At 51.5% G+C, this 19897-nt stretch overlaps 1 protein-coding gene across 2 annotated transcripts in view; it reads right to left on the bottom strand.

Annotated features, from left to right (window-relative positions):
• Positions 1–5807: 5807 nt before the first annotated feature.
• Positions 5808–19897, bottom strand: part of LOC142002259 (nuclear receptor ROR-beta-like) — a 43115-nt gene continuing 29025 nt past the window's right edge. For both annotated transcript variants that reach the window (XM_074978230.1, XM_074978229.1), the window contains exons 4-10: positions 19116–19529; positions 17805–17926; positions 17131–17263; positions 10994–11101; positions 9220–9330; positions 7789–7901; positions 5808–6319 (exon numbers count right to left, since the gene is read on the bottom strand). In XM_074978230.1, coding sequence (XP_074834331.1) covers positions 6158–6319; positions 7789–7901; positions 9220–9330; positions 10994–11101; positions 17131–17263; positions 17805–17926; positions 19116–19529 — 1163 coding nt within the window. In that variant the 3' untranslated portion in view covers positions 5808–6157. The remainder of the gene's footprint in view (positions 6320–7788; positions 7902–9219; positions 9331–10993; positions 11102–17130; positions 17264–17804; positions 17927–19115; positions 19530–19897) is intronic.

The raw sequence follows: 19897 nt of genomic DNA, 5'->3' as shown, positions 1-19897 counted from the left end.
TCAAAAGTGACTTAGGAAACCAAGTTTCATTGAAAGTTATGGCTCCTAAATGCCTAAGTTTCTTTAGAAAACAGCACTTATGTTTCTAGGCCCCGCGCATCCTCAAAGGGCTTTAGACATCTGACTCCCACCAAAATCTGTAGTGATCAGACCAAGTGCCTCAAAGGTGTTTAGGTGTATAAGTCACATAGGCACTTTTGAAACTTCTACCTGTTATCTTTACATCACTTGGTGTGCACATGTGCCCAAGTGTAGCCACCAGGCCTGATTCTCACTTATACTTGTCTTCATTTAATTCACTCTGGCAGTTACAAAGGGGCCTTAATGTACCTGTAAATTGCACTTTAAGTCCTCTTCATATTGCCAAAATAGTGTAACAAGCTCTTAATCTCATGTACACTCAGGCTGACCATATATACTGGTGCAGTGTATTTTACAGGTGTTATTTCTAATCTCTGACCCATGTAAGTGGGTTAAGTGCCTTTTACTGCTGCCAGCCAGTGGGTTTACTCCCACAGCTCAAGCAATAGAGGGGTCCATACTTCCAGCCCTACATGTCCCAGTGTCATTCCCAAACGGGGAAGGAGTTAGTGTTAGGTCATTACATGTTAGAATGTCAAGACATGCCCTTGTAGCCAAGAAGGCTAACGGCATACTAGGGTGCATTAGGAGGAACATTTCGAGCAGACCTACAGCAGTAGTTATTCCCCTCTATTCGGCACTGGTGAGGCCACATCTTGAATATTGTGTCCAGTTTTGGACCCATCCCCAGTATAAAAAGGATGTGGATTTGCTGGAGCAAGTTCAGCAGAGGGCAACAAAAATGATTAAGGGGCTGGAGCACAAGACCTATGAGGATAGACTGAGGGATTTGGTCTTGTTTGGTTTACAGGAGAGAAGACTTAGGGGTGATTTAATAGTAGCCTTCAACCTCCTGAAGGGGAGCGCTAAAGAGGAGGGTGAGAAACTATTCTCAGTGGTGTCAGATGGCAGAACAAGGAGTAATGGTCTGAAATTGAAGAGGGAAGGTGTAGGCTAGATATTAGGAAAAACTAGTTCACCAGGAGGGTGGTGAAGCATTGGACTGCGTTGCCTAGAAAGGTGGTGGATTCTCCATCCCTCGAGGTTCTTAAGTCCCGGATAGACAAGGTCCTGGCTGGGATGACTTAGTGGGGGTTGATCCTGCTTTGGGCAGGGGGCTGGACTAGATGACCTCCTGAGGTCCCTTCCAGCACTATGATTCTGTGATTCTGGGACATTGATTTGTGAGACAGATAGGTGATGCACTCCTGTGCCAGTCCAGGATGATTATTTTGATATGCCACTGAATGAACTTGATCCTGCAAAGTGCAGAACACACACAAGTCAAGGGGAGATGAGAGTATATCAGGCCCCACTGGCAAAACTACCCTTAACTATCCTGGGAATAGCATGGGGCCAAAGTGGGTGAACAGAAGGGGCAAAAGTGAGTGGAGAAACAAAGGGAAAGATATATGAGTTTCAGAAAGCGTTGTGGGGGCTGGAGGAATGGTCCTAAGTCAGGAGGTGGACAGTGCAGCCAGAACAAGAGCATAAAGACACCAGCCTATGTGCGGGACATTGAGTTTGCTAAATTAGGGGCTGGCTTATACAAGGGGTTAAGTTATATGCAAATGTATAGTACACACCTACATGGAGATGTGCAACGGCGCTGCACAGAGTTAGATGCCCAGCTCCCATTCATTTCAACATATGCCTAAACTCCCTAGCTGACTATGGAGATCTTATCTGAACAGGTTGTTTTAAATAATCACACATATCCTGCTTTGAGTTGTTGGAGTCTGAGGTGACCTAGCTGGTTTATTAAATCAATTCATTTCACCAATAACTTAGTGCCTTAAAAAAAGAAAAAAAAAGTGCCAATTCCTGCAGTTAGGATTACAATGTCTTATGTTTCCAGTCTCTTCCTTAAATTTCCCTTCAGGCTGAATCCAAAATTTCTCCCATTTGCCATGCGTTGACTTGCAAGCCGGGAAATTGCAATTCAATGGCAATGGCTCAGTCTTCCCTGTTTTAAGGTGCTCACTTGGCTTCTTTACTGATGAAATGAAAATGGCGACTTTTAACCTCGTGCACATTGTCCAGAGAACATCAAAGACACAAAAGGGGAGGAGGGGTTGTGCCTTATTTCTCAAACATTTCCGAACACCTGTGGCTATTGCCTTTAAGAAAGGGATTTCTGTCCTCTTGCAGAAACTGACAAAAGCACCTTTCACAAAGAACAGTCCTTCCCCACTGTGCTTGCTCCAAGGTCTGCCTTCCATGCTGATGATCAGTCAGTGCTGTTGGAAAGGATTTCAGAAAAGGCACAACCCCCTGTATGAAAAAGGCAATACTGACTTTCAAGTCTGCAAAGCTTTGAGATCAGAGGGTATAGCAAAATAAGCATTATCATGTTCCTACCCTTACTAACGCTGCCGTGAAGAACAATATATGGCACTAGATATAGCAACTGGCTACTGGGAAAGCCAGCAGCCCATCTTCTGCAACATGAATGAATCTGGGAACGTGCCATCAGTGGGGAAGAAGGGCACACTACTAAACAGGTGGAGAACTGTGGTATGCCCTGCTATAGCTATCTAACAGTGGTTAACAAAAAGAAATAATGGTCAGCCTTATTTTGTGGCTTAAAGGGAAAATGAAAGTCCCGAGTTCTTACTCCATTTTTACTCTGCCTTTAGTCAGACAGGGTCTCCACCGACTTCATGAGTTGATTTGCCTGAATAAGTGCAAAATATGCTCCTCCTTAGGAGCGGGGCAACACGCAGAATGAAAACTAGTCCTGGCTATTGGAGTTGCTTGCTCCCCTCAAGAGAACAATGGAAATGAAGGTAAGAGGTTCAAACCTTGTTGGTTACTGGTGGGATGGGGGAGATGCAGAACACGTGAGGGGCAAGGAGTTGGGAGTTTAACTGCTTAGCCATGGGAACCTCTGGTCCTCTGGCAATGAGGCTTCCCCGTGTATGATTTGGCATTGATACTGGGAGCAGAAGTGAAAAAATAGTTGACAGAAAGTGACAACTGAATCTCTCCAGAAGTAAAGCCAACATATGGCTTATTCTGCAGCATTGGAAGAGATGGTTCCCTCAGGCCTGCTGACAGGGAGAGCGGGGGAAGAGGAGCCTGGCAATTTAAATGGCCACAGGGCTCCTGGCTGCTGCTGCAGTGGTGGTACCTGGAGCCCCGGGCTCTTTAAATCACCACCAGAGCCCTGAGTGGTGCACTCCAGGTGGTGCTGAAGAGCTTGCTGGGCGAGGCTAGGCCCGGCCTGGCCCCGCCTTTTCTGCCTGAGGTCCTGCCCCTTCTGGGGGCACAGAGCCTCCCCATCTTGCTCAGGGGCCTGGGAAGTCTGTTGGCCTTCCCCCCACCCCTAATGATTGCACAGGTACAGTCCTTTCCCCTCAGAAGTACCAGCTTCTTCTACAACTGCAACTCCAGGGAGGTGAAGATGCCAGAGGGGAAATGATGATCTCTGCCCTCTGACCGCATAGTAACTCTGCTGTTACTAAACAGACCCACCAAGAGAGAACCCAGTTTCTGTTCAACTCAGAGAGCAAAGCCTAAAACCATCTAAGCCAGTAGCAAAAAGCTCCTGAGAACAGGGCCCCAGATGATTCAACCTCCTCCCATGGAACCACCGTCCACCACTTGTTCCTAACCCTATTGCATTTGGGAGGTCCCATGCGTTGTAGTGGAACATTACCTGTCCTTCTAGGCGGGCAAGAGGTGGGGTGGGAGCCTGCAGCAAAGGAGGCCTGGAAGGCCTTGGTGACACTGTACCCCTGGCTGGGATTGTATTGAGGATCTCTCGTTCTGTGAAACACTGCCTGAGCAAGAAGACCACCCTTGGGTTGCTAACACTGCAGGTGGCTCAACGGTTTCTATCTGTGGCCCAGCCCCACTAAAATGGGAGTGAACGCCCCACCAAGCAGGGTACACCTCTGCGAGAGGAAGGGTAAGCACGCCAGCTTTGGATGCCAGTAAGACGCAGAGAAGGTCATGTGATCTGAGGCTGGGGTCCCTTTAAAAGAGGACTGTAGAATAAATAAATACGACAGCCATGGCCGGAATGAATGACTGCTTGTGTTAACACCAGTGTTCTTGGCCGCTATACACACAGAACCTCTAAGATGCAGTTGCCCCTGAGCTGGGGGACAATGCACAGCAGCCAGAGAGGGATGGCTGGCCACAGGTAGAGGGGCCAAGGCTTTCACCAAGAGAAAGTGCCCAGGATTGCATAGGGCAGGCCGGCCTTGTATTTAAGGACTTCTCTGCAAGACTGTTCTGTACAGAATCCAGAGGGGTGACAGGCATAGCTGGCCTGCATTCAAACAGCAGACTGCAGCAGGCTGACTCCTGTGCAGACCCCACAAGTGGTTAGGTTTGAAGTATTTACCCTCCTAGATTCTTCAGGAGAGGAGACAGTGTTGAATTCCTACTTCCTTGTTTCCCACAGAGCACCTGACATTACAGGCCTGGTTCCATCACCCTGCTTCAGGGTGGTCATTAACTCTAGCGCACCTTAAGAGCAAGGTGCTACATTTGTCGTCTTTTCCCCAAGCTTTAGTCCAATTCAGCTCTGGAGTTCCCTCTTCTCCCCAAGCGCCGCTTGCTTTGGTTAGCCACCTATCCCAACAAGTCTGTATTGCCCCTTTGACATTCCATCCTCCTGGTGTTTATTTAATTTAAAACAAGCCAACACACACATAGGAAACATGAGGAGCTCAAGGGCTGGTCCTTGGCCGAGTGCTCCATTGCTTTGTTGTATGGCATGCGTGTGTCTCATATCAGAGGGGTAGCTGTGTTAGTCTGGATCTGTAACAGCAACGAAGGGTCCTGTGGCACCTTATAGACTAACAGAAAAGTTTTGAGCATGAGCTTTCGTGAGCACAGACTCACTTCATCAGATGCTGGTCATGGAAATCTGCAGGGCCAGGTATAAATAAGCCAGAGAAAGGCTGGGGATAACAAGGTTAGCTCAGTCAGCAAGGGTGAGGCTTACTACCAGCAGTTGATCTGGAGGTGTGAACACCAAGGGAGGGGAAGCCACTTTTGTATTTAGCCAGCCATTCACAGTCTTTGTTTAAGCCTGAGCTGAGGGCGTCGAATTTGCAGATGAATTGTAGCTCAGAAATTTCTATTTGGAGTCTGGTCCTGAAATTTCTTTGCTGTAGGATAGCTACTTTTAAGTCTGCTACTGTGTGGCCTGGGAGACTGAAGTGCTCTCCTATGGGTTTTTGTATATTGCCATTTCTGATATCTGATTTGTGTGCATTTATTTTTTTATGTAGAGACTGTCCAGTTTGTCCCATGTATGTAGCAGAGGGGCGTTGCTGGCACATGATGGCATAAATTATATTGGTAGACGTGCAGCTGAATAAATCCACGACGGTGTGGCTGATCTGGTTAGGTCCTGTAATGGTGTTGCTGGTGTAGATATGTGGGCAGAGCTGGCAAAGAGAAATTTCCAAAGAGAATTTCCAAATTTCCAAAGAGAAATTTCTGAGCTACAATTCATCTGCAAATTCGACGCCCTCAGCTCAGGCTTAAACAAAGACTGTGATGGCTGGCTAAATACAAAAGTGGCTTCCCCTCCCTTGGTGTTCACACCTCCAGATCAACTGCTGGTAGTAAGCCTCACCCTTGCTGACTGAGCTAACCTTGTTATCCCCAGCCTTTCTCTGGCTTATTTATACCTGGCCCTGCAGATTTCCAAGACCAGCATCTGATGAAGTGAGTCTGTGCTCACGAAAGCTCATGCTCAAAACTTTTCTGCTAGTCTATAAGGTGCCACAGGACCCTTCGTTGCTGTGTCTCATAGGAATTCATGCACTAAAGAAAGGTGTTGCATATGGTACTGGATCGTCTCCTCGAGGGAGCAGAGATTTCACATTCATTTCACTGGTATGGCGAAGTCAGTTCACTTGTCCTTCAAGGTGCATTACATTCAAGAGCTATTGCAAACCACAGCGAGGAGATGGGGCAAGGAGGAGACCAACTCACCCTGTTGAGTCTCTTGTGTTTGGTTACTTAAGTTAAACAAAGCTCCCCTGCTTCCCAGGGGTTCTGTTCCTCTCCAGACTTTGGGAAATTAAATGGAGTTTGGCTGCTGAGAGCCCTAGCTCTCTCGCAGGTTGCTGTACTGGAGCTCCGAGTTGAACACTTCTTTGTACAGGGGCGGGAAGTTCATAGCAGTCTCAGGATGCAGGAGCCGGAAAAACTCCAATTTGTCCAAGTGCAGGTTGCAGATGGTTTTCATCAAGGGCAATTTGGAAACTATCTACAGGGGAGAGATGCAGGGAAAGGCAGTGAGATTTGGGCTTGGGATCAGCATCACTGTACACGGGTCACACCCAAGTTTTGTGAGTCTGTTCACTGGGTAGGCCTAAGCTGAACGCATGGCATAATAAGAGTGATACAGCCACCGTGGTGTGAAACCCTAAACCTGGGTGACTGCCGCTGGTAATGAACCATGGCTAAGAGGCACCAGGTCAAGCCCCATTTTGAGCCAGGGCAATGCATTGCTACAGGTTGTACCTCCCTCATTTGGCACCCTAGGGACCTGAGTGGTCCCAAATGAGGGGATTTGCTCGACAAGGGAAAGTCAGGCCCCCAGGCTGCCTGGAGGGTTGGGGGGCACTTTTGCAGGGCTCCCCTGTGGGAATGCTGGGCTGCCCTGCTTGGCTAAGTTCCCTGCTGCTTTGTGGTTGCTGGGACTCCATGCCCCAGCTGTCTCCCCACCATGGGGTGCAGAGCTCCCCTGCCCAGCAGGGATACCCATGGTGTGGAGCTGCTGGAAAGGCAGGGTCTCCACCATGGGGCTCCTGGCAGGGCTCCTGACTGGGGATGGGCTCCCCAAGCCCAGCCGAGCTCCCCCATAGTAAGGCTTCGCACCTGGCTCCCTGCCCCAGGGCTGTCCCTGGGGCTCCCCAGAGTGGGCTGCCAGTGAGGATCCCACCAGGGAGAGCTCTGGTCCAGGTGCCCTCTGGTCTAGCAACATCCCTTGTCCTGCTAGACAAGGGCTGTTGCTGGACGAGAGATTTTCTACCTGTACTAGGCACTTGCTGTTTTCACAGGGAAGTGATGGGGATCCCTCCCTTGAGAACCAAGCCTGGGAGAATAAGGGGAGCAGCTGTGCTGGTTTGACAGCCTTGAAAACTGACAGCTGAGGTTTCCCCATCCCACTTAATGTTACCATAATCACTAGATCCTGAGAGTGACATTGAGCCCTTGTGCTGTAAAGGGCAGGTACATAAACCTGACCTGCACCTGGCACCCAAACCATAGCACCTCTCATCTGAACACATCGGCCTGTGAGTGGGGACTTCCTTAGCCACCATCAGCAGCAGGTTCCACTATAATTAAGCCATGATGATCTCACCAGACAGTGGAAGAATTCTGTGGGGAGGCTGTGCTACCTCCCAGCCCAGATCATGCCAGAATCAGGCCCTGATGAAGCACTGTTAAAAAGGATGGAGTCCTTTCACTCAGTGCCAGGGGCCTTGTGCAGGAAGTCAGCTTAGAAGATTCTAATGGCCTCTTCTGGCCTTAACATTTATGGAATGAGACTTACTCCCCTAGGACCTAACAGATCCATCAATGGCCAAAGCTCTTCTCCCATCTGTCTGCCAGGGCTTTGTCCAGTTTAGTTGTAAACCCCACAAGGAGGAAGGCTCCCATTCCCCGCTGAGGACCAATCCCACAGACCTTGTGCAATCCCTCTCCAGTTGCAACTAGCTGCTCCCCTACCTTGGAGAGCTTATCCTCACTGGAGTGTTTCTTCTGGATCTCGTGCTGCAGGGCGATGTAGATCTTATCTTGGAGCTTCTGCACCTTCTTGGATTCCGTGAGCCATGGGCGATCTGAGAATCGACAGCCAAAGCTTATGTCACCCCGGGAAATGGATCTGAATGCTGCCCAGAGTAGTGACACTATGGGGCTGGAGTAGGGGGTATTTCCTTAACTGATTTTCCTGCTCTTCCCATGTAGGGAGCTACTGATAAACACTTTGCTTTGTCATCATTTCCCACCTAGCAATGACATTCTTCTCTTGCCCTCACATGTGGGTCTTGGTTGGAAAGAGCTCCAAATTCCAGAAGCAGATTTGATGGAAGATGGAGAAAGTGGAGGGCTCTGTCCAGCACTTAAAGTTAAAAGGACTTTCCATTTGGCTACGGATCTTATACTCTGTCTCTGTTGGTGGCTAGTGCCTGATGCATGAGTTCAGCCACCCACTCGCACCCAATTGTGTACAATCACCGTTCCTTCCTGACTTCAACTGCTATCAGTTGTTTGTCCTGAAGCATGAGAGTAAAATACCCTTGACTAGACAGTGCTACAAAGCTTTGAGGCTGGAAGGAAGAGAGCAAAATTGGAGAATATCAGGAAGATCTCCCTGGATCTTGGAGTGAGACTTCTTTTTTACGATAAGACTCTTCCTCTAAAGGGCTCAGCCCCCTCCTTCAACAAAGAGCATCCTGATCTGCAAGCAAACAGCTTCCCAGACAACTGCTTTGCTTCTCCAGGGCTAGGTCTACACTAGCCCCAAACTTCGAAATGGCCACGCAAATGGCCATTTCGAAGTTTACTAATGAAGTGCTGAAATGCATATTCAGCGCTTCATTAGCATGCGGGTGGCCACGGCACTTCGAAATTGAAGCCCCTCGCTGCCGCGCGGCTCGTCCCAATGGGGCTCCTTTTCGAAAGGACCCCGCCTACTTGAAGTCCCCTTATTCCCATGAGCTGATGGGAATAAGGGGACTTTGACTTAGGTGGGGTCCTTTCGATAAGGAGCCCCGTCGGGACGAGCCATGCGGCGGCGAGGCGCGTCAATTTCGAAGTGCCGTGGCCGCCTGCATGCTAATGAAGCGCTGAATATGCATTTCAGTGCTTCATTAGTAAACTTCAAAATGGCCATTTGCGTGGCCATTTCGAAGTCTGGGGCTAGTGTAGACACGGCCCAGGGCTGCTGCTGCTAACCCTAAGGCAGCAGAAGCTCAGGTGTCACTGGGCAGTTTTGCCATGGGCTCCATCAAGTTAGATCCATATGCTTCATTTGCTCCACCTGACAATGATCTAAGGGGTCTTCAGTTTCCCTGAGAAGGTTCAGAGGTAACTTGCCTAGAATCACAGCCAAAGGTCTCCTGGAATGCAGAACAGAAAATCCCCCTCTCAACCTACCTGGAGAGAGCAGGACGGCCGCAGTGAACAGCGCAATCTCCTCATCTGAGAGCTGCAGCCGGCATAGGTTCCTCCCCAGCTCGAAGATGGCACTGATGAGGTCATCACAGCCTAACAAAAAGATATGGGAATGAGAAGCACATCAGGCCCAATGTTCTCTATGAGTTGAGCGCTTAGCGGTCGACCAGGAAAGATTCTGGTGCCACCAGAGGTGACTGGTGCAGGGATTGCAGGGGGAGCACTGGCCATGTGCCCCTGCCCTGCCTCCGCCCCACCCCTGCCTGCTGCTTCTGGGGCAGTCTCCCCATCCTCTGAAGCAGCACGGCCTCAAAGTCATGTGAGCTCCTAGCTGGAGCTGCTCCCAGGATGCACCCCTCCAAGGTAGGCCTCTGCACTCATCGGAAGCAGAGCAGTGCTCACGGTGAGTATAAGGAAGGGGTGGGGGGACCCATGTTGGGGGTGCGTGGCCCCCTGCGTGCTTCCATGCATTGCTGATAGGGGCCATCCAGTGAATTAGTAGAGTGCCCACGCCACCCACAGCCTTACTGACAGGAAGGGCAAAGGGGGCAGTTGCCCCCGGGCCCGGAGCTCCAGACCCCTTGGATATGCCATGGAGCACGGCACTGCTTATCTGCATGTAGCTCTGAAAGAGTGTGTGTGGTGGGAGCCAGGGCTGACTGCCCTAAGCCCCACCCCTTCTCCCTTGGCCCTGCCCCTTCTGGAGGTGGGGAGCTGGGCCCCCCTCCTGCCTTGCCCCTTGGCCTGCAGAGTCTATCAGTGCCACTGGCAGGCAGCATGTTTTCCATTGGTGGTGCACATCCACACGTGCCTTGGTGCACATAACAAAATTTATGCTGCCCATGGATGGAAAAAATTAGCGGGCATCCTGGTCAAGTCCCTGTGCCACATGCAAGAGATCTGCCTCTCTCCATGCTGGGCAACTCCTGCCTGAAATGACAGCTACACTCCAGGCCCTTCTCTGGCAGCAGGCTAGATGGAGGGAGTCACTTGGACAGCTCTCAGAGACTAAGGAGGCAAATGGGAGAAACCCAGAAGGCCAATTCCAGGTTCTGCCCAGAAGCCAGGCTCTTGCTGATATAAGTGGAAGACCCTGGGCATGAGTTAAGGACATGGGCAATATTTCCCCTTAATTGTGTTTAGTGTTAAACCTGGATGACAAAGGACTCCTTCCTCATCCTGCTGCAGCACGGCCAACAGCAGATGGGTTTTCCCGACATTGCTCAATTGACGCACCTGTTTGTGAAACAGCCAAAAAGGGAGGCGTCCATCACACCAGCCCTGTAACTGCATACACATGGGCAGAAGCTATGCACCTCTGCTGATGCCCACTGCGATCAATAGGAGCAGGGTTCATGGATGTGGATGCCATTGCAGGATCGGGGCCTATGCTATCTTAGGATGTGGCACAAAGACCAACCCGCCATTAGCAGGATACACCTGTGAGAGGCACCGCAGCTAGGCAAGGTCAGAACAGGAGCCGAGGGCCCATAAGCCATTGTCCCCATGTACTATCCAGTCTCTGAGAATAAATACCATGGAATTCTGCATGGAGATGTGTTAGACAGCTAGAGGAGAGACAGGGGAACAAGACTCAGTGACTTTCGTTGTGCTCATAAATCCTCTAGGTGCTTCTGATATTCTCTCCGTTGCTCATTGTCATAGCATTAATGCAGTGACTCGGACCCTTCCTATATAACCCCCCAGTTGTGATCATCACCCTGGTGAGGACAAAAGCAAACAAACCAGCTCTTACCAAGCGACTTGAACATCTGCATGCCACCGTACTTGCCCTCAAAGAGCACTGTGTTATTTAAAGGGTTGAATGCCCGAATCATTCGGATGAGAAGTACTTCCAGGCAACCTAATGCAGGCAGAAAGACAACAGACGAGGAGGAGGAGGGGGATAAAGGAGCATTTCCGTCATCCAAGGACAAAAAAAAAAAAAAAAAAAAGATCCAGACCAACAACCCAGCCAAGCCCAATTCAAACATAAAATACCAAATGATTAAACAAAAATGTTTAAAAAATCCCAATTTTTCAATTTGTGACCGTGATATTTCAGCAAAGGGAAATATGGCCCAGTCAGTTAGCAACGGAAAGCAGAGTGATCGAACGAGCAGAGCAACAGTGGATTACAAAGAAAAGAGAAGGTAAAAACAAAATAAGAAAATGGAAAAAAGAAATGAAGAGGTTGGTTAGATTCCAGGGGCCAAGACATATCAATTAGGCAGCACTTGGGTTTAAGTGTTGCAACCTGCATGGTACTTGGAAGGAGGAGCACAGGTTTCAGGAGGGAAACATTGGTGGAAGAACCAGTGCAGGTAGCTATACAAGCAGATGTAGGCAGGAGGTGCCTGGCTATTTAACTGTCTCTCACAACCATGCACAGCATCAGACTGGCTGTGGATCAGGAAACCAATGCACAGCACTAGACAGGATGGCTGTGGTCTAGGAAGTTGGCTTAGATGACTAGCCTAGGATTGCCCAACACATGTTCAGCCTGCACTGAAGTCAGGACCTGGTTCTCCATCACCCTAGCCCTCTTGTGATGGTTTGCATCAGGGCCAAATGGGATGCTTTTCCTTGGTGTAAATGGCAGTTCAGAATCAGATCTGGGGGAGGTCGCACCAGATTTTGTCTCCACAGTCCTGCAGTATGATCTGCTAGCATGGTCCTTATTGTAGGATTGGGATCTTATGTGTGAAAACCTGAGGAAGGGAGAATCGGGGACTGTACACATGGCGAGAGCTCTCAAAGGTAAATAATCATCTGTACGCAAACAGAAAGCTCACTTCATTGGCCCCAGCACTGGTGGCTCCTCTGTCAACTGTCCTCAGCAGCAAAAGGGCACATATGCTCCTGCACCTCCACTTTGGTTATAAATGGTAGTGAAAACAGGTGCTGCATTTTGAGCCAGTCGCAATATGTTGGGATTGCACCAGTGCTGAATGCAAACCAAAAACTGCTTTGGGACTTTGGAGTGGGACATAAAAATACAACTGATTCATCTGTTTTCAGAGCTAAATACAGCCCAGGAAGTCAGTGAGCCCCATTTGCTCTCCCAAAGGCACCAAGAGGTTATTAGAAACCCAGAGGATTTGCTGGCCCTTAAAAAGAACAACTTGTAACCTGGCACTTTCCTGGTAAGAGTCAGTGCCCATTAAACAAAACAACCACAAAACAGTCAGCAGCTGGAGATAAGCTAGCATCTTGAGTTACAGATGTAAGCTTCTTGGCTGCTAAGACCCCATCAACAGTTTTAGTGTGCAACGAGGGCCCTGTCACGTTGGTAGCATGAACAACTGCAGCTTCATCATTTGGACCAGATCCTATTCAAGTCAATGGCAAAACTCTCCTTGACTTGAGTGGATGCAGGATAGTTTAAGAGGGTAATCTTGCTGATGCAACGCAGCCCAGGGTGAGCCTTGTGATCCTGGATCCTGTAGGCTTGGAGAAATTGCTTCACTACTACTGCTTTGCCCTCTGCCTCTTTGGAGCACAACAGCACCTGGTGCAGTAAGGGCTTGGTCTGTGATTTGGGCATGACAGCTCTCCTGCAAAACACACCATAAAGCATCATAATAAAAGTAGATTCTGCTTGGCTCTGGCTGCTGGGATATTTCTAGAGGGGAGAAAGTCAGAGCAGTTGCTTTAGCATTGAGAAGAGCAGTAGTTTCAGTAGTGGGAAATCCAACCCTCCAGCATGGGGTTAGTGTCTGAACCAGTCAGGAAAGATGTCTTAATCCCCATGAAAATGCACACAAGAACTTGTCATTTCCATTGGGTTTTTTATTTCAAACATTTTCTGAGCTTAAAGATCTCGGCAACGTCTGACAATTCCCAGGGAAAAGACATGGCTTGACTCTGTAGTACTCTGGACCTGGCCAGTCATTCACATCAATGCCAAGTGTTACCAGATCACAGCGGGAGCATTTAATACCCACTTTGCACTGATGAGAAAGCTAAATGCATCCAAAACAGCCAGCGTAACTGAAATGTTTATAATGAGCTGCACATGTGCAGGGTGCTGCACAGGCATTCACTAATTAACTCTCACAAGGATCATGGGGTAACTGGGTTAGTCTGTATTCACAAAAAACAATGAAAAGTCCAGTGGCACCTTACAGACTAACAGATCTATTGGAGCATAGGCTTTCGTGGGCCACTTTGTCAGATGCAGGCCGCACCCAGATGCATCTGATGAAATGGGTCTTTGCCCACACAAGTTTATGCTCCAATAGACATGAGTCTATAAGGTGCCACAGGATAACTCTCACAGCGTCCCTGGGAGGTAGGTTTGGGCTATTTTGCACATTTGCAGAATGGGAAACTGAGGCATAGAGTTGAGACAGGTTTGCCCTGTAAGTTTTTGGCTGACCCAGCATTAGTATTACACTGATGCCCTCCAAAGAGGCTGACATTGAGAGCACTAGCTAGGTTCATGGGGGTTTCCAGAAGGGCTGAGCCCGTGCAACACCACTGACACAGCTGGAGCTGGAGCACAGCTGAAGATTGGGCCTCTAGGAGGCAGAGATGGAAGAGACTTTCAAGATCCCAGCTAAGATGGCTGGGGCAGGATCAGTCCCTTCTGTCTTTTCCCCAGTGGTCGGCGGCAGAAAGGGGATCTCTGGGGGCTGAGAGCTTTGATCTGAACAGCACCTGGTTACTTATGTGAGCTGGAAGATGCAGCGAGACACACCTGGTCCCCCACCACCCCCAGGCTTCCAGCACCCTGCAGTTGCAGGGAGTAGAGGGAGGTGTTGAAAATCAGACCTGGACCCAAGATTTGCCTCTTCCTCTGAGCTATCTAATGAACCATGGCAAAACTCCGGATCTGACCCCCTGGGGCGTGTCTGGAGGATAAGGAGCAGCCAGGCTGTGGCTCTACATGATCCTGGTTCTCCACCCAGCACCTCCATTTTTCCAGTTCTCTCTCCCTCGTCCAGCTCCACCAGCTGCTGGCTGTGATGAGCTGGAGGCCAGGCAGGAAGAGGGGTCTGCGAACAGGCTCTGCATTCAACAAGCTGACCAGGCCATCGAGCTGAAGGCAGAGACTGCTTCCAGTGTGTGTGTGTGTGTTGGGGGAGGGGGTGGGGAGAGAGAGAGAGAGAGAGAGAGCGTGCCTGAAGGCAGAGACTGCTCCCAGTGTGTGTGTGTGTGTGAGAGAGAGAGAGAGAGAGAGCCCTCAGGGGTGCCAGCATCGTTCCAGGAGAGGTGGGTGCAGGACATGTCCCTGCCTCTCATCCCCTCCCAAGCAGGAGAGACAGTGTGAGGGCTGAGCTGGATGCCCTGTGCAACGAGCTGCCTCCTGGGCCTCCCACCATTACCAGTGGGATTTGACAGGCTCCTCCATATGCTCTAGGCTCCAGCTCTTGTCAGGAGTGTGCCCCCCACCACTCCTCCTTCCCACAGTGGGAGGCGGGACCTGTGGGAATCTGGGGCGGGTGATTCAATGTGTGCCACAGCCACCTCAGTTTGTAAATAAGAGCCAGGAGGAAGGAGGGCAGCAGAGGGGAAGGGATGCAGGAAAGTGAGTAAAGGGAAGAAGTGGGGGCAAGGAGGAGAGAAAAGGGAGGCAATGGGGAGGAAGCGAGTGGAGGAAAGGGAAGGCAGAGCAGGGAAGGAACAAAGAAGCAGCCTCTGGACATTTCCCAGTAGAAACTTGCCTCCAGGAGCTGCAGCCAACAGGGTGGCGCAGGGAAGGCAGCTTTCAGCCATTCCTGACTCTAGGCTACCCCTGTGTTGTACAACATCTTTATTAATGACCTAGATGAGGGACTAGATTGCACCCTCATCAAGTTTCCGGATGACACAAAGCTAGAGGGAGAGACAGATATGTTGGAAGGTAGAGATAGGATCTAGAGTGACCTGGATAAATTGGAGGATTGGGCCAAAAGAAATCTGATGTGGTTCGACAAGGAGAAGGATAGAGTCCTGCACTTGGGAAGGAAGAATCCCTTAGCTGACTGGCTAAGCAGCAGTACAGTGGAAAGGAACCTAGGGGTTATGATGGATGAAAGGCTGGATATGAATAAACAGTGTGCCCTTGTAGCCAAGAAGGCTAACGGCATATTAGGGTGCATTAGGAGGAACATTGCAAGCAGATCTAGAGAAGTGGTTGTTCCCCTCTATTCAGCACTGGTAAGGCCACATCTTGAATATTGTGTCCAGTTTTGGGCTCCCCAGTATAAAAAAGAGGTGGATGTGCTGGATCAGGTTCAGTGAAGGGCAACAAAAATGATTAAGGGGCTGGAGCACAAGACCTATGAGGAGAGGCTGGGGGATTTCGTCTTGTTTAGTTTACAGAAGAGAAGACTGAGAGGTGATTTAACAGCAGCCTTCAACTCCCTGAAAGGCAGCTCTAAAGCGGATGGAGAGAAACTGTTCTCAGTGGTGACAGATGGCAGAACAAGGAGGAATGGTCTGAAGTTACAGAAGAAGAGAAGTAGGTTGGATATTACGAAAAACTAATTCCCCAGGAGTGTGGTGAAGCATTGGAATGCGTTGCCTAGAGAGGTGGTGGATTCTCCATTCCTCGAGGTTTTTAAGTCCTGGCTTGACAAGGTCCTAGCTGGGATGACTTAGTTGGGGTTGATCCTGCTTGAAGCAGGGGACTGGACTAGATCACCTCCTGAGGTCCCTTCTGGCTCTATGATTCTATGGTCTAAATCAGAGCAGCCCCAAGGGGCTCTAACGCCCAGCAGCCTCTGGAGAGCGGCTTATAGGCTTCCCCACAGACCAGAACAGCCCGGAATCTCCAGTGTGCTCTGTGCTATGAGGCCCTGAAGTCAGAGCCATAGGATGTACTGGGGAGGCCGGCCCAGGCCCTGCACTTTTGGGGGCCCTGCAGAAGCCACCCCAACCATCCTATGCACAGCAGGGATGGGAGCTTTCCTGGGGCCAAGGGCCTGGCGTTGCAATGGCAGCAGGAGTTACCTCCCCTCACCCCCACACACACCATGGGTGTGATGGGAGCAGCAGCCTGCTCCGCCCTGATGTGCTGTGCCTGCTGCCCTCCCCATCTGCCGGGCCTGGCAGTTCCACAGCAGCAGGACACAGCGTGCCCCTTGGTTCCCGCTGCTCTGGAGAAGCGAGGCACAGACGTTGGGAGGGCAGCGCAGCGCGGCACGGCACAGCACAGCTGTTCCCGCCGCCCATGGGATCAGTGTGCACAACTCTTTGCCCCAGATAATCGCAGCCTGACTGTCTGAGGGGAGGGGTAAGCAGGCATGGTGGGGAAGGGCTGCAGCCTGTGGTGGGAGGGAGGTTGTCTTAGGCCTGGGCCCTGAAGGGTGGGTTGCCCCAAGCCGCACCCCCCCGCCCTTTGAGATGGCTCTGCCTGAAGCCTCTCACACTATCTCGCAACCCAGCCCTGGCCACACCCTGACGGGGGTCTGTAAAGGCCTGTTAGGGCAGCAGCCAGGCCCACTGCTGTGGGGGGCAGCAGACCCCTGGACCCAGCATTTCAAAGAGGTCTGGAGCTCCAGCCAGGGCAGCGTCTGGACCACCAAACCCCTGTGAAATGCTGTGGTGCCCTGGGCCACTGCTCTGAGTGTGGCTCTGAGAGAGCATGGGGGTGGGGCTGACTGAGCTAAGCCCTGCCCATTCCTCTCAGCCTTGCCCCTTCCAGGGTGGGGAGCCAGGTCCCCCTCCCAGCTGGCCCCCAGGCCAGGGGTAGCTGGCAGCAGCCCTACACTTTGCCTGGCTCCCCAGACCCTGGGGCACTAGCTCAGTCCCACTGTGCCACCAGAAGACCAGTCAAGGGCTAGCCTGTCCCCATGTGTATCTCTGCCAGTGCCTAGATGCTGTGGGGAGGGGGGATTTTGCTGCCCCAGCAGGGCAGGGGGAAGAGCTCTACTGCAGCTGGGGTTGGTCTCCCCGTGTGCTCACCTGCTTTGAGGAGGATGATCTGGTCATTCTGGCAGAGCTCCATGAAACCGTCGATGCGCTTTGCGAACTCCACCACGTACTGGATAGCGTTGGAGATCTGGAGGGAGCATTGCTGCCACATGCTCTCGCAGCTCTGTGAGCACAACGGGGGGCATCAGGGACAGGTGCCGCGCCCACAGTGCCCTGCCTGTACACCACAGGGTGCCAAGCCTCCTTGGGGCACACTAGGGTAGGGTTCACACCCCACAGCCCAGGGTCCACACCAGGTTCCCTCTAATTTTTTCCATCCATGTGTGGAGAAAAAATTGTCACGTGCAGATGTGCACGACCAATAGAAACACACTGCCAGCTGTGGGAGGCTGTGGATGCTTCGCTAAGCATCTGGGCAGCATTTGAGTCTCTCCTGAGTGGCCATCCAAGTGTTCAGCTTACAGGGAACACTGCTACCTCCCCAAACCCAGCTAGCTGCTGCTAACTGGGCTGCACCCCTCTGGAGTGGGAAAGCTGCCATCCTCCTTCCAGGCTCCCAATATGATGCAACAGGTGCCCTGAGATGGGGGTGTCCCATAAGGAGCTCCCATAGGTGCTCCCTGACCCAGCAGAGTTTAGTGCCAGGAGTTGGGTATCTGTCACATGGGCGGTGAGGTACGGACCCTCTGCAATGGGCAAATTACCTTGTTCTGCAAGCTCCTGATCTCCTCCTGGCTGTACAGCATCCATGCTAGCCTCTTCAGCTCCTCTGTCGTGTACTGACAGGTCTCCAGGTGGGACTTGACCACGTTTTGTGCAATCCGCTCTGCCAGAGCAAGCACAAAGCGCTGCTGAGACTCAGGGCCTGAGAGACCGGGTCTTGACCCCTACAGGGTGGACACGGCAGCCCCAGGGACTAATGCAGTGTGTAGGCAGCCCCAGGGCTCCTGGTGCCGTGTCAGCATGGCCTCTCAGCCATGGATGTGATGTGATGAGCTGTCACATGTCTAGATGTGCCACTGCCTTCTCTGGCTGGAGTCAGAACTGATCCAGCAATGTGTCCTAGGCCCTACAGTGCCAGTGGGGATTCATCTGAAGGGTCTTGTGTTCTCAGAGCGGGAGGATTGGTCCTTGCTGCAGAGTTCCCAGTTGCTTGGGGGTTTGGCCCAGCATTTTTGTGTTGGGAGCAAGCTGGAACTCAGGCAGTGGGGTCTGGGCTGCACTGCAGATCATCAGGGTGTGGGGCATGGGTGTGAGTCTCAAGCAGTGTTCACTCTAATTTTTCCATCCTTGGGCAGAATAAATTTTGTTGTGTGCACTGAGGCATGTGCCACTGTGCACCACCAACAGAAACACAGGCTGCTGGCTGTGGGTGACTGTGGGCACTCTGCTAATCAGCTGGGCAGCACCTGAATCTCTCCTGGGTAGCCCAAGCACTCAGTTCACAGGGAGCCCTGGTTTCAAGGACATTAGGAGCTGTGTTTGAGGGACTGTTTTCCAGGGCTGCTGACCAGTTCTGGTGGGGCTGGGAGAGGATGTTTCCTGCCACAGCTGCCCTATCCCCCAAAGAACTTTCCTGCCTCTTTCCTGCCCAGGTAGAGGGGCTGCAGGCCAGTCTTAAATCCTTTTCTCCAGCCTCCATCTTTGTAGCAGGGCTGCAATAGCCCTGCATGGACACACTCTCCCAGGGGCACTGCTGGTGGGCATAAGACTTACAGGGAGGGGATCGCAGGAAGTTCCTGAAGAGAGTAGGACCAAAGGCTGGGAGTCCCCATGTCATCTTCTGCTTTCAGCGTTTAGCCCCGCCTCCCCGGTTTAGGGGTGGGCTCACTTGAGATAATAGCCTACTACTGCTCCCAGCTGGCAGAAATGCTCCTTTAGCTTAAGGGGTGGAGGACTGTGCTTTCAACACTGAAGGTCAAGGGGTAAACCTTTCCTATGGGTGGTTGGGCTGAGCCTTGTCAAATTCACCTCATGCCTCCTCTTATGACTGGGGCCTGGGGGTGGGTACTGACCGATCTCCAGCATGGAAATATCCGAGGTGAGCTGGCTGCCCTCCAGGGTGCTGCGGGCAAAGAAGCTGGGCTCGAGCATCAGTTCATATACGGACTCCTGCTTGACAAGCTTGGCATCGCTGATGTCCATGCTGGACTGGTCGGGAGAGGGCTGGGCTGAGGTCAAGAGGTCGAGGTTGTAGTAGGTGTTGCCTCCATCGGGGGTGAGGGGGAAGTCAAAGAGGAGCCCCTCTGAAAGTGGGGAGATGTCATCCAGGTCCGAGACCCCACTGCTCACACTGGTGTGGTAGACCCGCGCCAGGGCCTCACCGTCATCCTTGGAGACACCGTTCTGTTCCTGGTTCTGCTGGTGCTTTTGTACCTCTGCATACAGGCTGTCCCGCTGCTTCTTGGACATGCGGCCGAACTTCACCGCTGGAGAGAACAAAGCAGAGCTGGTGGATTAAGCACAACTCCACCACCCCAGGCAGGGGTCAAAGGAGCAGGAGGAGGCAGGGACTGCCCTGGGGCTCCAGGGCTGGGGGGATTCTTTTGGTACATTCCCATGTTGGCATTTTCCCTTCCTTCCATTGGCAATGCAGCAGCAAGCAAGGCCCCCGCTGGGATCAGGGCCCCACTGTGGTAGGGGCTGTGCACACAGAAGGAGCATATCGCTGTGTCAGCTGGCTTTTAGCTCAGACTGTAGAGGTTCATGCACTAAGCTCCAGAGTTCCCAGGTACAAGTCTGCCTGTTTGTGGTTACACATGCCCCTAGGACCACTCCAGGGAGCTTACAGCTGAAA

This window comes from Carettochelys insculpta, chromosome 27 (assembly GCF_033958435.1).
Source record: "Carettochelys insculpta isolate YL-2023 chromosome 27, ASM3395843v1, whole genome shotgun sequence".
NCBI classification, from domain to species: domain Eukaryota; kingdom Metazoa; phylum Chordata; order Testudines; family Carettochelyidae; genus Carettochelys; species Carettochelys insculpta.
Note: the sequence above shows the minus strand (reverse complement) of the source record. Positions and strands in the feature narration are given on the sequence as shown.